At 41.6% G+C, this 14,299-nt stretch overlaps 1 protein-coding gene across 2 annotated transcripts in view; it reads right to left on the bottom strand.

Annotated features, from left to right (window-relative positions):
- Positions 1-10,600: 10,600 nt before the first annotated feature.
- Positions 10,601-14,299, bottom strand: part of RAI14 (retinoic acid induced 14) — a 58,062-nt gene continuing 54,363 nt past the window's right edge. For both annotated transcript variants that reach the window (XM_065406601.1, XM_065406602.1), the window contains 2 exons: positions 10,940-11,005; positions 10,601-10,678 (listed from right to left, as the gene is read on the bottom strand). In XM_065406601.1, coding sequence (XP_065262673.1) covers positions 10,601-10,678; positions 10,940-11,005 — 144 coding nt within the window. The remainder of the gene's footprint in view (positions 10,679-10,939; positions 11,006-14,299) is intronic.

Below are 14,299 nucleotides of genomic sequence, written 5' to 3'. Positions count from 1 at the left end.
GTCTTCCACCCCCCCGAGTTACCTAGAGTGATGCCTAGTGACACCAACAGTAGCATTCTCTGAAATGCTTCCAGTTCAATATCCAGGGCCAGAAATACAGGAAGAAGTGCAGGATCTCAATAAATGGATGAGACAATGGGTAGGGAGGAGGGTTTTAGGTTTATTAAGAACTGGGGAACCTTTTGAGAAAGGAGGAGCCTATACAGGAAGGAGGGGCTCCACCTAAACAAAAATGGACCCAGACTGCTGGCATGGAAAATTAAAAAGGTTGTAGAGGATATTTTAAACTAAGGGCTGGGTAAAGGTCACAGGTGGAGAGGACCACACGGTTCAGGAGGGGACATCCCTTAGGAATGAATTTATTAAAGGGGAAACTCTATATCCAAGTAAACAGAACAGGAAAGAAGTTGGTAAAGTACAGGTAGGAGCTAGTGAGGGACAGTCAAATTAAGAGAGTCTCATTTAAATACAATACATGGAGGCAAGCAACTGAATATTGACAAAATGTAGAAATGCTTATATGCAAATGCTAGAAGTCTAAATATTAAGATTGGTGAACTAGAGTGCCTGGCATTAAATGACGATATTGTTATAATAGGCATTGTGGAAACTTGATGGAATAAGGGGGGTGGGGGGAGGGAAAGCAATGGAATACGGTAATACCAAGTTGCAAAATGTATAGGAATGACAGAGTAGGTCGTGCTGGTGGTGGAGTGGCACTATATGTGAAAAAGCATAGAGTCAAATACCGTAAAAATTTTAAATGAATCAAACTGTACCATAAACTCTCACTGGATAAAAATTCCATGCTTGAACATTAAGAGTATAGCAGTAGGAATATACAACTGACCACCAGACTAAGATGGTGATAGTGATCATGAAATGCTCAGGGAGGTGAGAGAGAGGCTACACAAGGCAGAAAATGCAGTAATATTGGGGGATTTCAAATATCTTCATATTGACTGGGTATATGTCATCTCAGGAAGGAATGCCACCATAGCTAAATAGCACAGTGAAAGAGGCAGATAGAGGCAAAAAGGCATCCTTTAAAAATTGGAAGTAAAATCCTAGTGAGAAAAATAGTAAGGAGCATAAACTCTGGCAAGCGACATGTAAAAGTATAATTGAGCAGGCAAAAAAAAAAAAAAAAAAAGAATTTGAACAGCAACCACAAAAGATACAAACAATCAAGTGGGGCCACTGGATGATCGAGGTGCTAAAGAAGCACTCAAGGAAGACAAGGTTGTTGCAGACAAGCTAAAAGAATTCTTTGCAGTAGTCTTCACTGCAGAGGATGTGAAGGAGATTCCCACACCTAAGCCATTCTTTTTAGGTGACAAATCTGAGGAACTGTCCCAGATTGAGGTGTCAGTAGAAGAGGTTTTGGAACAAATTGATAAATTAAACAGTAATAAGGGATCAGGAACAGGTGGTATTCACCCAAGAGTTCTGAAGGAACTCAAATATGAAATTGCAGAACTACTAACTGTGGGATGTAACTTATCACTTAAATCAGCCTCCGTACCGGATGACTAGCTATAAAAATAACAGCTATTTTTAAAAAAGGTTCCAGAGGCAATCCTGGCAATTACAGGCCAGTAAGCCTAACTTCAATACCAGGCAAATTGGTTGACACTATAGTAAAGAATAACATTATCAGACACAAAGACAAACACAATATGTTGGGGGAAGAGTAAACACAGCTTTAGCAAAAGGAAATCATGCATCACCAATCTACTAGAATTCTTTGAGGGAGTCAACAAGCATGTGGGCAAGGGTGATCCAGTTGACATAGTGTGCTTGGACTTTCAGAAAGACTTTTACAAGGTTCCTCATTAAAGGCTGCTAAGTAAACTAAGTACTCAGGAGATAAGAGTCCTGCCATGGATCAGTAACTGGTTGAAAGATAGGAAACAGTGTAGGAATAAATAATCAGTTTTCACAGTGAAGAAAGGATCTGTACTGGGACAGGTGCTGTTGAATATTTTCATAAATGCTCTGGAAAAGGGGGTGAACACTGAAGTGGCAAAATTTGCAGATGATACAAAATTACTCATGACAGTTAAGTCCAAAGCTGACTGTGAAGAGTTACAAAGGGATCTCATTAAACTGGATGATTTGGTGACAAAATGGCAGATGAAATTCAATGGTGAGAAGTACAAAGTAATGCACACTGGAAAACATAATCCCAACTATACATATAAAATGATGGGGTCTAAATTAGCCTTTACCATTCAAGAAAGATGTCGGAATCATTGTGGATAGCCAGGGCCGGCTCCAGCATTTCTGCCGCCCCAAGCAAAAAAAAAAAAAAAAAAAAAAAGCCACGATCGCAATCGCGACCAGCGGCGGCAATTGGGGGGGGGGGGGGAGAAAGCCGCGATCAGTGGCGGCAGTTCGGCGGCAGGTCCTTCACTCCTAGAGGGAGTTAGGGACCTGCCGCCCCCAAATTGCCGCACATGCCGCCCCTCTCCCTTGGCCGCCCCAAGCACCTGTTTGTTAAGCTGGTGCCTGGAGCCGGCCCTGTGGATAGCTCTCTGAAAACATCTGCTCAATGTGCAGCAGCAGTCAAAAAAAGCTAAACAAAGTTAACCATTTGGAAAGGGATAGATAATAAGACAGTAAATATCACGCCACTATATTAATCCATGGTACATCCACACCTTGAATATTGCACACAGTTCTGATCACCCTCCCTCAAAAAAGATATTAGAATTTGAAGAGGTGCAGAGAAGGGCAGCAAAAATGATTAGAACAGCTTCCATACGAGGAGAGATTAAAAAAGAATGGGACTGTTCATCTTAGAAAAGAGATGACTAAGTGGAAGATATAACAGAGGTCTATAAAATCATGAATGGTATGGAGAAAGTGAACAGGGAAGTTTTATTTACCCCTTAACATAACATAGGAACTGGGGGTCATCTGATTAAATTAATATGAAGCAGGTTTAAAACAAACATAAGGAAGTACTTCTTCACACAGCACACAGTCAACCTGTGGAATTCGTTGGCAGGGGATGTTGTGAAGGCCAAAAGTATAACAACGTTCAAAAAAGAATTAATTAAATTCATGGGGGATACGTTCATCAATGGTTATAAGCCAAGATGGTCAGGGACACAACCCCATGCACCAAGCGTCCCTAGGTCTCAAACTGGCAGAAGCTATGACTGGATGATAGGGATAGATCACTCAAAATTATTCTGTTCTGTTCAGTCCCTCTGAAACTTCTGGGACTGGCCACCGTGACAGACAGGATATTGGGCTAGATGGACCATTGATCTTATGTTCTTACATCCTTCAGATATTCTCATCCCAGTTCACTGGAGCCACTGGTGTTAGTGTGATTAGAATCAGCGCCACGTGTCCCAACAGCAGCACATAGGCAGCAACACTGAATGATGTAAGGGAAAGCTAATGGGTTAGGGATGCAGAATACAAATGGAAAAAAATCACAAATTGCATCTGCAGCTGATGGCCTACAAAATGCAGCATGAAAAAATAGACACCCAGTGCTCTAGCACAAGTGTCAGAATCCCCAAATGTGGTAATCTGGGGGGCTTTAATGACACTGATCGTTGCAAGAAACACAATGGCAGAGAGAAGTCAGCAAGAGCATCTCTGAAATGCGCTGAAGAAACATTACTAACCAAATCTTTAGCATCCAGGTAAAATACATTATTTCTTCCTGCAGAAATAAGGGTAGAAAATGCAAAAACAAAACAGATACAACCATCAAATAAAACATGGTTTTGTGCATCCTCTGGGGGCTATTTCACTTGTCAAGACCTGTCATCCCTCTGCTTGCTGTGCCCATAGTGGACACAAAGTCCACAAAGGCACTGGCTCCAGAGCAAGCTCCCCCTTAAACACCCGAGACCCTGCAGAAAGACCTGGGACAGTGCTAGGACTGCATGGAGCTGGACTGCAGCCACATTTCCTACTGTTCTCACAGCCAAGTTAATCTCTCACACAGGCAGCATCAAATTCCACTGAATTCCCTCTACAGCCCGGCTTTGGGAACCATGCTGCCAGGGCGAAAGGCCACACAGGGGAGTTTGGAAGGTATAAGCTATACATGGGGCTGAGGGCAGAGTGATCCTTGCACTTTTTTGTCTGTACCGCTACTCCACCTGAAATGCTTCTGACAGGGATGCACATGAAGAACATCAATGCAGTTTCCTAGATCTCCCCCTCTGTCCCTCCCATGTTGTTTTCCTACAAGAGGATGCATATTAACCCTGCTCTCCCCTGGTGTGACCTGTGACAGCTGCCTCCCCCTGCTGGCAGTTATGTGCCTGCTGTAGAGGCCCACAGCCGGTGCTTAATTTGTGCCAGGGCTTGCTAGGGCTAAGCCCCAGTACCTCTAGGCTTGGCATTCCATAGCCGAGGCACTCTGCGCTTCCGCATCAGTTATGAATGTAAAAAAAGTTGCTTGAGCCCTGACACCTCTTTCATCACACATTAATTACTGCCGAGAGCACATTGGCTACTGAGAACACACGAGGCTGAGAATGCAGGAGGCTCTTACCACTTTGGTACAAGGTGGAGGAATCCCTGGCCGCAGAGGTTAGAAAGTGTTTGGAGGGGTTCACCTTACAAATGGGGATCTGTGCTTTAATAGCGTAGGCTGCCCACTCTGGGAGGTGTTCAGGACAAGTATATGCATCTTCCTTACCTCAGTGCAATTCCCTAAAGACTGCCACATCCGGCCCGAGGGTTGGACAAACTCAACCTAGGGTTCCTGCCCTACTATGTCCTCAGAAAGGATTAAATAAAATATTTGTGAAAGAACAAACAGAGCTTGAGTCAGGCAGCCCACCGGGATACAGGAAGAATTGGACTGGCTTAGCTCCCTGTAGGGGGATGCGGTCACAAAGTTGTGTTTCCAGTCTCCAGCTGCTGGTAGGAGGCCCCATTACCAACTACATGTCTGGGCATTTTAGACAGTTGGAGAATGTATGAGTAGGGCTAGTAGCATTAGTCTGAATAGACAGGAGTTCAAGAGAGGCTTGTGTGTGTGTGTGGATAATGTACAAAACAACTTGATTGTGGATGTACCTGTAATGAGCTAATTAAATAAAGAGCATGTCAGGACAGCAAAACCCTTGGAAGCAATGACAGATGTGTCGCTCTAAAATGCCACAGGAGTGATCAGCTGGGACATGATATAATTGACCCAGCTGGAGCCAACAGCATGGTCTGAAGTTGGCACCTTCAGAACTAAAAGCCAGAGCCATTTGAGCTAAAGAACCAAGTCCATGAGCTGGAAGCAGTACAGAGGCATAAACCTCTTAGGTAGACCAGGCAGTAGATGGAACAAGATCCACACTCTCCCAGGGGTGGGATACAATCATTCAAGACAGAGTACCATGCTCTCAGGAAAGAAGTTGCCATAGTTCATGCTATATATATTTCAATAGCAATAATTTTTTTAAATCGCGATTAATCGCAGGTTTTAATCACACTGTTAAACAATAGAATACCAATTGTAATTTACTACATTTTTGGATGTTCTTCTAAATTTTCAAATATATTGATTTCACTTACAACACAGAATACAAAGTGTACAGTGCTCACTTTATATTATTTTTTTACAAATATTTGCACTGTAAAAATAGTATTTTTCAATTCACCTTATGCAAGGACTGTAGTGCAATCTCTATCGTGAAAGTGCAATTTACAAATGCAGATTTTTGTTACGTAACTGCACTCAAAAACAAAACAATGTAAAACTTTAGAGCCTACAAGTCCACTCAGTCGTACTTCTTGATCAGCTAGAGACAAACAAGTTTGTTTAAATTTACAGGAAGGAGATAACGCTGCCTGCTTCTTATTTACAATGTCACCTGAAAGTGAGAACAGATGTTCACATGGCACTTTTGTAGCTGGCATTGCAAGGTATTTATGTGCCAGATATGGTAAACATTTGTATGCTCCTTTATGCTTCGGTCACCATGCCAGAGGATGTGCTTCCATGCTGATGGCGCTCGTTAAAATATAGTGCATTAACTAAATTTGTGACTGAACTCGTTGGGGGAGAATTGTATGTCTCCTGCTCTATTTTACCCATATTCTGACATATATTTCATGTTATAGCAGTCGCCGTTGTTGACCCAGCACGTCGTTCGTTTTAAGAACACTTTTCACTGCAGATTTCACAAAACGCAAACAAGGTACCAATGTGAGATTTTTAAAGATAGCTACAGCACTCGACCCAAGGTTTACGAATTTGAAGTGCCTTCCAAAATCAGAGGGACGAGGTGGGATTCATGCTTTCAGAAGTCTTAAAAGAACAACACTCCGATGTGGAAACTACAGAACCCGAACGACCAAAAAAGAAAATCAACCTTTTGCTGGTGGCATCTGACTCAGATGATGAAAATGAACATGCTTTGATCCACACTGCTTTGGATCATTATCAAGCAGAACCCCTTATTAGCATGGAAACGTGTCCTCTGGAATAGTGGTTGAAGCATGAAAGGAGATATGAATCTTTAGCACATCTGGCACGTAAATATCTTGTAACGCTGGCTTTAACAGTGCCATGCAAACACCTGGTGACATTGTAAACAAGAAGCAGGCAGCTTTATCTCCTGCAAATGTAAACAAACTTGTTTGTCTGAATGACTGGCTGAACAAGAAGTAGGACTGAGTGGACTTGTAGGCTCTAAAGTTTTACATTGTTTTATTTTTGATCACTCCCCCCCCCAATAATTCTACATTTGTAAGTTCAACTTTAATTATAAAGAGATTGCACTACAGTACTTGTATTAGGTAAATTGAAAAATACTATTTCTTTTGTTTTTACAGTGTAAATATTTGCAATAAAAATGAGCACTGTACACTTTGTATTGTGTGTTGTAATTGAAATCAATATATTTGCAAATGTAGAAAACATCAAAAAATATTTAAATAAATGGTATTCTATTATTGTTTAACAGCGCAATTAATTGTGCAATTAATCTTTTTAATCGCTTGACAACCCTACTTTGAATCCATCTCTGCTGCAATTTATTATTATGGAATACAGAGCTAAAGGGATTATTAAACTGATTATAAATGAAGAGTCAATTTATCCCTGTGAAGGTCTCAAAGTCCTGTGCTGGGATGAGCAAACACATAGCATGGTAAAAATGTGGTTCTGCTGTCTCAGTTAACAAGAAAAAGGTGGTTTTCACACTTCCCACTTTACAAACTCACCTTGGGATCTGAAAGTTAAGCTGGGTTCTTCTGGGTTGGCTTGTGCACCCCTTCCAACAGTAAGAAATCTGCAGGACAAATGCCACCCTCAGTTGCACTTGTGTAACTCCCTGCCCCCAATGTGGGGTTGCTGAAGCGTAATGGAAGACAGAATTATTAATTCTGTTGATGCATTAGCAAGAATAAAATCCAGGTCCCTCATCCATTCTTGTTATACCACAGGGTTAATGGGAGTAAAAACTTGTTTTCATCCACTGAAGTGAACAGATATAGATTTTTAATCTGTTGAGTAAACTGGTGCCATTTTTAGTCACTATGGAGCAGAACTGCACTTTAAGGTACCACTGGTTGAGCAACTGATGTAGTCTAAAACTCAAATACTAATGTAGATTGCTAAATAAATACTAGATACAGAAGATGACAATCAGCCCCAATACAATCATTTGCTTAGAAATAAAGATTAATTGCTACACATTTGTAAGATTACAGCAGCATCATGTTACTTATTTCCAAAGGGAATATGAATTATCCAAGCAGACTACAAAAGTGGAAGGAACTGAAGGATGAAGGACAAACTATTTAGTTTTATTTCTTGTGACTACCACATAGCAAATCAGCTTGCACTCACAAGTATGATGAGCGAGCTGTAATCAAAGAGAAATATGTCGCAACATGTAATTAGCCAACTCTCATTTCGGATGAAATCCAATTCTGGAGTATTTTATAGGATTTCTCAAAGGTTTCCCTATTTTCGAAGTGCACTAGTAGTCCCTGGGAGGCCAACCTGCAGCTTGTTGGCCAAATGCAACCTCAGTAGGTGACATTTTTACATATTCACTCTTCAGGGTAGAACCACACTTTAGAACTAGTCTTCTTCAATTACATCTTCAATGTTATCAGTGACTCAAGAGTGGATCTTGAAAGTGAAATTCACTGAGGGAGTGGCCCGTGTTGAAAAGGACAGATGTAGTTGGACACAGACCACCAGGCTCCGTGTGCGTGTGTGTGTGCGCGTGCACGCACACTGTGATGAGGCGATGGGAGCGCTCTAGTTTTGAGGAATCTGGGATGCTATTAATTTGTTACATTGGGTCACAGTAGTTCTACTGATTGCATACAGTAGGCATTGGATGGCTCCATTTCGATATGTGAAAATAAATATGTCTTGACTAATTCGCTTACCTTCTTTTCTTCAATTCATTTTTCTAGGGGGATGTCCGTTTGAGAAACAGCTTGAACCTTATTAATCAGCTAGTAGAAGCTTAACTACTTACATATTTGATAGCTATACAACCATAATATTATATTGTTTAATATAACTGAAACATGTACTATAGCATTATCTCCCCTAGTACAAACAACCTCTAGCTGAATGCACAAAAAGAGCAAAGATGAAAAAATTGAAATAGTTTATTTGCTGCATAAGGAAACATTTTGTAAATTACATACAAGAACAAATGCTATGCTATAGTATATAATTTTCAATATTTCACAAAGATAATTGTAATAAATATGCATAACAAAACAAGGTAGAAGACTAAATCTGAACAGCAAACTTCAAAATGGTTTATCAAGTTTTAAACTTTGCAGCATTTGCATGCTTGAAATTTTTAAGTGCTGCAGAAAAGACGTCCTTTCACATTTCTTTGGAGTATTTTCCAAATTGTCTAACTATAAAATACTGTCCAAAATTAACAGGCATTAGTTAAACAACCTAAGAAAAGTAACAGAAAGGTCTAACTGATGCAAAGTTTTTAATCCTTTTGAGCTTTCTCATTGTTAGGAATTATCTGATGTAAGTGCACTATGTGTCCCGTAAGCCTGAGGCACTATAGATTCTGTCAAATTAGGAGTCTATAAACTTCATAGATTATGTAGCTCTAGAAATATCTCCATCAACAGGAATAAAACCAATGCAATAATTGAAACTGCAAGGTAGAATGGTTTTAACCCTTAAATGCACTGTGTTCTTAGAAATATTCTTCCATAGTTCTCTACTATACACTTTTACCACATGAGGCATTTCCAATTCTACTTTTAATTCTTAAAAACAGACAAAGGCTTCAATGATGCCCTCTCCTGCCCAAGAAACTTGTAGAAATTATTGTTAGATGACAGCACAAATGTATCATGTATTCCTGCATTTGATGAAATAGCAGGATGAATTGTCATTTACACTTCAATGCTCTTGGATATGCTGACAGATCTATTATTTTATACAGTTTTTCTCAGCTGAGAATATTTCACTATGCTTTACTCTAGTCTAGCTGAATACTTTGGGTAAAAAGAGAGCCTTAAACATGGTTACCTAAAATATTTGTTAATATAGTTTAATGCAAACATCATGTAGCAAAATGGTTTAGTTACAAAAAAATTTCATTGGAGGGCCAATAAAAATATATTGAAGAGCAGATCTTTACAAAAGTGAGGTTAGGAACTGTGAGGCATTGACGCTCACTGTAAACATCCTGCATTCACTAGAATCCCTTGTTTCCTTTGAAGCATATGTATTATTTTTTCCTGAGCTCCATGGCCAACAGCAGTGTGAATATTTGCATAGACAGCTTGACCTACTGAAAAGGGTTATTTTGTACAGGACTTCTGAGGTTCATCTGATTTATGGTTTTACATTCTAAATTAGTTTTGTTTAGGTTATAAACTATTGTGTCCAATATTGAGACAATGCAATTAAATATAAAGATGTACAGCATGGATTTTACACACTCAGTGTACAATGGGCGTGGTAACTCTTAATCCATGTTAATCTTGTTAAACATAAAACAAATTACAGGTAAATTTAGTTGCTTGATGTTCTGGCTTACTAAGCAAAATTCCGCACAAATATCTGCTTTTGTTCATTACTACATGGGTGAATGAACTTTGCCCAATGAAAGATCACATCTGGCAAGATGCCAGGAGCCTAAGGGCAAAAACACTGAGCAGACTAGATCACCCCACCTCTCCTTTTCAATATCCAGGAGCAGGACTCAGAATGGAGAACTTCACCTTTACCCAGGAGGTGTGACTATTTGTGTCAAGATGGAGTGTTGCACGCTGGGACCTGTAGCCCTCCCTGAAAGCATCTCCATATTGAAGAAGGAAGCCGTGAAGCACAACACAACACTGTGGACCACACTTTACATCTGGGGTGGCCAAAGTAACAACAGCTCTGAAAAATACTTACATTTTGTATATGAAAACAGTACTCTGAAAACTTTGTGGGAAGGGAGAAGATGTGCAGATGCGTTAGGTCATAGTACATAGACTGAACAAGAAGATTGGCAGAGACAAATCCAGCTCACTAAAAAAAGCAGCAGGTTGGCAATTTTAAATCTTGTGTTAAGGTGAGCCTAGCTAAACACCATGGCAGCACGACAGGGTTCAGTACAAACAGTTTGTTTCACTTTTTTTGTGATTGGCTTTTGCACATTGTTAAAATCTGTTTAAGCACTTTCTGAACATCTTCATCCATTTGACCCTAGACAGAAAGATGAAAAAAGTAAGTTTAATTCTAGCACCTTTTTACTCTTTCAGAAATTTTACATAGTTTTAAAAGTATGTTAACCCCAACTCCCAATCTTTTCCAAGAGGATGTTGCTTTAAATTTCTGTTAAATATTCAGACTTTTTGTCTAGGGTAACCAAAAGATAAGAAGCTATTTTCATTATAGATTTGCAGAAGGGACCTCTTACATTAAAACACAACATACCTCACGTGACTGAGAAATATGCAATCATACCTGCACAGCATAGAGAAGATGCATCCTGTAAACTGATACAATCTCCTGGTGCTGTTTCTTTGTTTCCTAAAAATAGTAAGATGCCAAGTCAAGGAATGTGCATGCAAATTCACTTAAAAAATCACCACATCTCATTTTAGAGCACATGGATATCTACAGCTATGATAAAACGGTATCTTTACTTATATCAGAAAACTATCTTGCTCATCTGCAGGCATGCATTATACCAAGCAGTATTTTACAATCAGGCCAGCCAAAATAGGTCCCTTTGCAACGTATGGTCCACTAAGATGCTATAGCTTTATCTACACCAGGAAAGTATCTAGTGCAGCTGATGTCAGTGCTCAAAATGGTTTAGCTGCAGACAGAGAGGATCAAACCACAGTCAGTTGCAGTTTCTGAAACTGTAGCTGTTTTTTCTGCAAGGAAGCTAAACCACTGTTTTCAGCAACAGTTCAACTGCACCCATTGCCCACACCCCTTTGTCAGCAATGAGTAGATTTCTTAGTGCAGATGAGGTTCAAAAGGGTCCTGTCCCTATGGTGCTCTGGCAAATTACTACATATTCAGCCAAAGACAAGCCCCTCTTCTGTGGTCACAGAATGCTGTGGCCCAAGAACCATCTCCCAGGTAAAGCTGAAGTTCTGTTTTAGAAACTAGGCTGAGAGAAGTGGGCCATACAACCCTAACATTATACCACCCCTTTCCTAAACTTATCAGGGGAGCGAGAGAGAGGAGACACCGACCCCACAATAGCCAGTAGTCTGGGGTCAGGGCAAATCCATGCTCTGCTGCAATCAGACCAGGGACTTCCACATCCCAGGCAAGCTTCCTGACCACCAGGCTATTGGCTATTCTTGGGTTGGCCTCTCATTCTCTCATAAAAAACACCACTTTTAAAGGTCTCTGGTTCATCCCAATGTGGAACTTTTCACAGGAAGGGAAAACCATTTCCAGCCCAGCTCTTGTGGTTTGGCAGTGGAGGAAAGGAAGCAGTTGGAGATGAGAGGCTCCTACAGAACTCTGGCAGTAGGCCATAAGCGTTCATTTCTAAGCAGGGCTATGTCTACACTTAAACTGCTACACCACCACTGTACTGCTTCAGCATAGATGCTCACTGCAGCGGTGGGAGGGATTCTCCCATCGCTGTAGTTAATCCACCTCCTCAAGAGGCAGTAGTTAGGTCAACGGAAGAAAAGGCAACTCAGCTTGTGCAGTAACTGTGGTTCTTCAAGATGTGTCCCTATGGGTGCTCCACTTCAGGTGTGCATGCGTCTTTTGAGCCATTGATTGGAGATTTTCTGTTAGCAGTGTCCATTTGGCCTGCGGATGTGCTCTATGCTACCTCGTGTTATGCTCCCAGGTCACACACAGCTGGGCGGGCAAACCACTCTCAGTTCCTTCTCTAGCCTAACGTCCAACAAGAACAGTCTGAAGCAGAGGGGAAAGAGGGCAGGCAGTGGAGCACCCTATGGGTACTCCACTTCAGATGACACCCGAGAAGTGTCATAGGGAGAAGGGACCTTCGGAATCAAGTCTAAGACTGAAGACAGTACAGCAGAATCAAGTGCCGCATCAGACCTGACAGTGCAGACCAAGGCATAGTGTTTAGAAAAGGTATGCACTGAAGCTCATGTAGCAGCTCTGCAGTTCTCTGACACTGGAAATGTTTTTGAATAATGCTGTGGAAGTTGTTTGTGATCTGGTAGTGTGTGCTAAAATCCTTTGAGGAGGCAAAGCACCAGCTGCATCATAGCAAGCAGTAATACACACAGAGATCCATCTCAACAGTGTCTGTGAAGAGATTGTGGACCCCTTAGATCTTTCTGTGATGGAGACAAAGAGTTTAGGTGATTTCCGAAATTGCTTGGTCCTATTCAGATAAAAGGCCAATGCCTATCATATATCTAATGTATGAAGGGAAGTCTCCCGCTGAGGTTTATGTGGTTTAGGAAAAAATACCAGTAGATCAATAGACTGGCTAAGATAGCAATCCAACCCTTCAAAACTGCTGTTTTGATGCTGATTGGGTACCTGCTGAATGGAGGGTGGGAAGCTCTCTTCCTCTGGAATCTTTTTCTATCAGGCTCGGTGGTTCTGTGAAAGCCAAAGAACTGAGCCAGGCATGATCTATGGGCAGTTTGAGACCCGTAGGGTGTATATACCCAGAGACCTGAGCAGGGACCCTGGAGTCCTTCAGCTTGTGCAGAGGCTCAACCATAGTTAAAGGTCAGAAGCTCCTCTTGGGAAATGGGAGGTCCTCAACTGTATTCTGGACTCTCTCAGGAATCATGACAACTGGAGCCAGGACACCCTACCCATGACAACTGCTGTGGAGATGGATCTAGCAGAAGTGTCTTCAGCATCCAAGGATGCTTGGAGAGAGGTTCTGACTAATAAATGACCCTCTTTAATAATGGCATGGAAGTGTTCTCTATGCTCCTGTGGAAGATGTTCAATAAAGGATGCAAACTTGTTGTAATTTGTGTAATCCTGTTTGGTCATGATCGCCTGATAGTTTGCAATCTGAAATTGGAGGGTCACAGGTGAGCAGGTCCAACCTTTTCTGGTTCTTCTCCTAAGGAACAGACCTGTCTGTCTAGTTCGTTTATATCATCCACCACCAAGGAATTAGGGAGGTGGGGCGGGGGGGAGGGAGAGAACAAAAATGTTGAGTCCCTGGGAGGAACATAATATTTCTCATCCGCCTGTTTACAAGTTGGCAGGAATTTGCCACACAGTCGTTGCTGGATCCAGAAATGTTTCGTTCATGGATACCGCAACCCAGGTGGGCGTCACTGACTGCAAAATGTCCAGGAGCTTGCGAAGTGAGTCTTTAACCTCCTCAAGACGTATCTGGAGTATACCCAACACCCACTTCACAAGGTCCTGGAATTGACAAAATCAGTCATTGAAGGTGGTAGAGGCATGACCAACTTGTCTGGAGACGGAGATGAAATAGGGGCTTGAGGGGTAGCCTCTTCGCCCAAGGTAGCCTCCTGTTCCTCAAAGATCTCCTCGTGTTGGGGATTTGGTGCAGGAGACCGTATGACCCTAGTTTCCTAATGCAGTGGAGCCAGAGTTCTGGCAAATTGCTGCTGATACACTGCCCAGGGATCCCAGGATGGTCCCTAGGGAGGCCCCTATAGGAGAGGGGGTGGTATGCAAGACTGATACCACCATCTCAGACATGGGTGAGGGTCTTTGTCAAAGTATGGGTTCCTGTAATGATGCAGAGGGGAACCTCGCAGGGATAAGCAAGAGACTGACTGAAAGTTATCTCCATCCTCTTCAGTGTCCTTCAATGGAGCGGGCCCCACTAGAAAAGTATGGAGAATCCTGTGGTACCAGGAAGCACTG

The sequence above is a fragment of the Emys orbicularis genome, chromosome 6 (assembly GCF_028017835.1).
Source record: "Emys orbicularis isolate rEmyOrb1 chromosome 6, rEmyOrb1.hap1, whole genome shotgun sequence".
Classification (NCBI taxonomy): Eukaryota; Metazoa; Chordata; order Testudines; family Emydidae; genus Emys; species Emys orbicularis.
The sequence above is the reverse complement of the archived record's forward strand: the minus strand, read 5'-3'. Positions and strand labels throughout refer to the sequence as shown.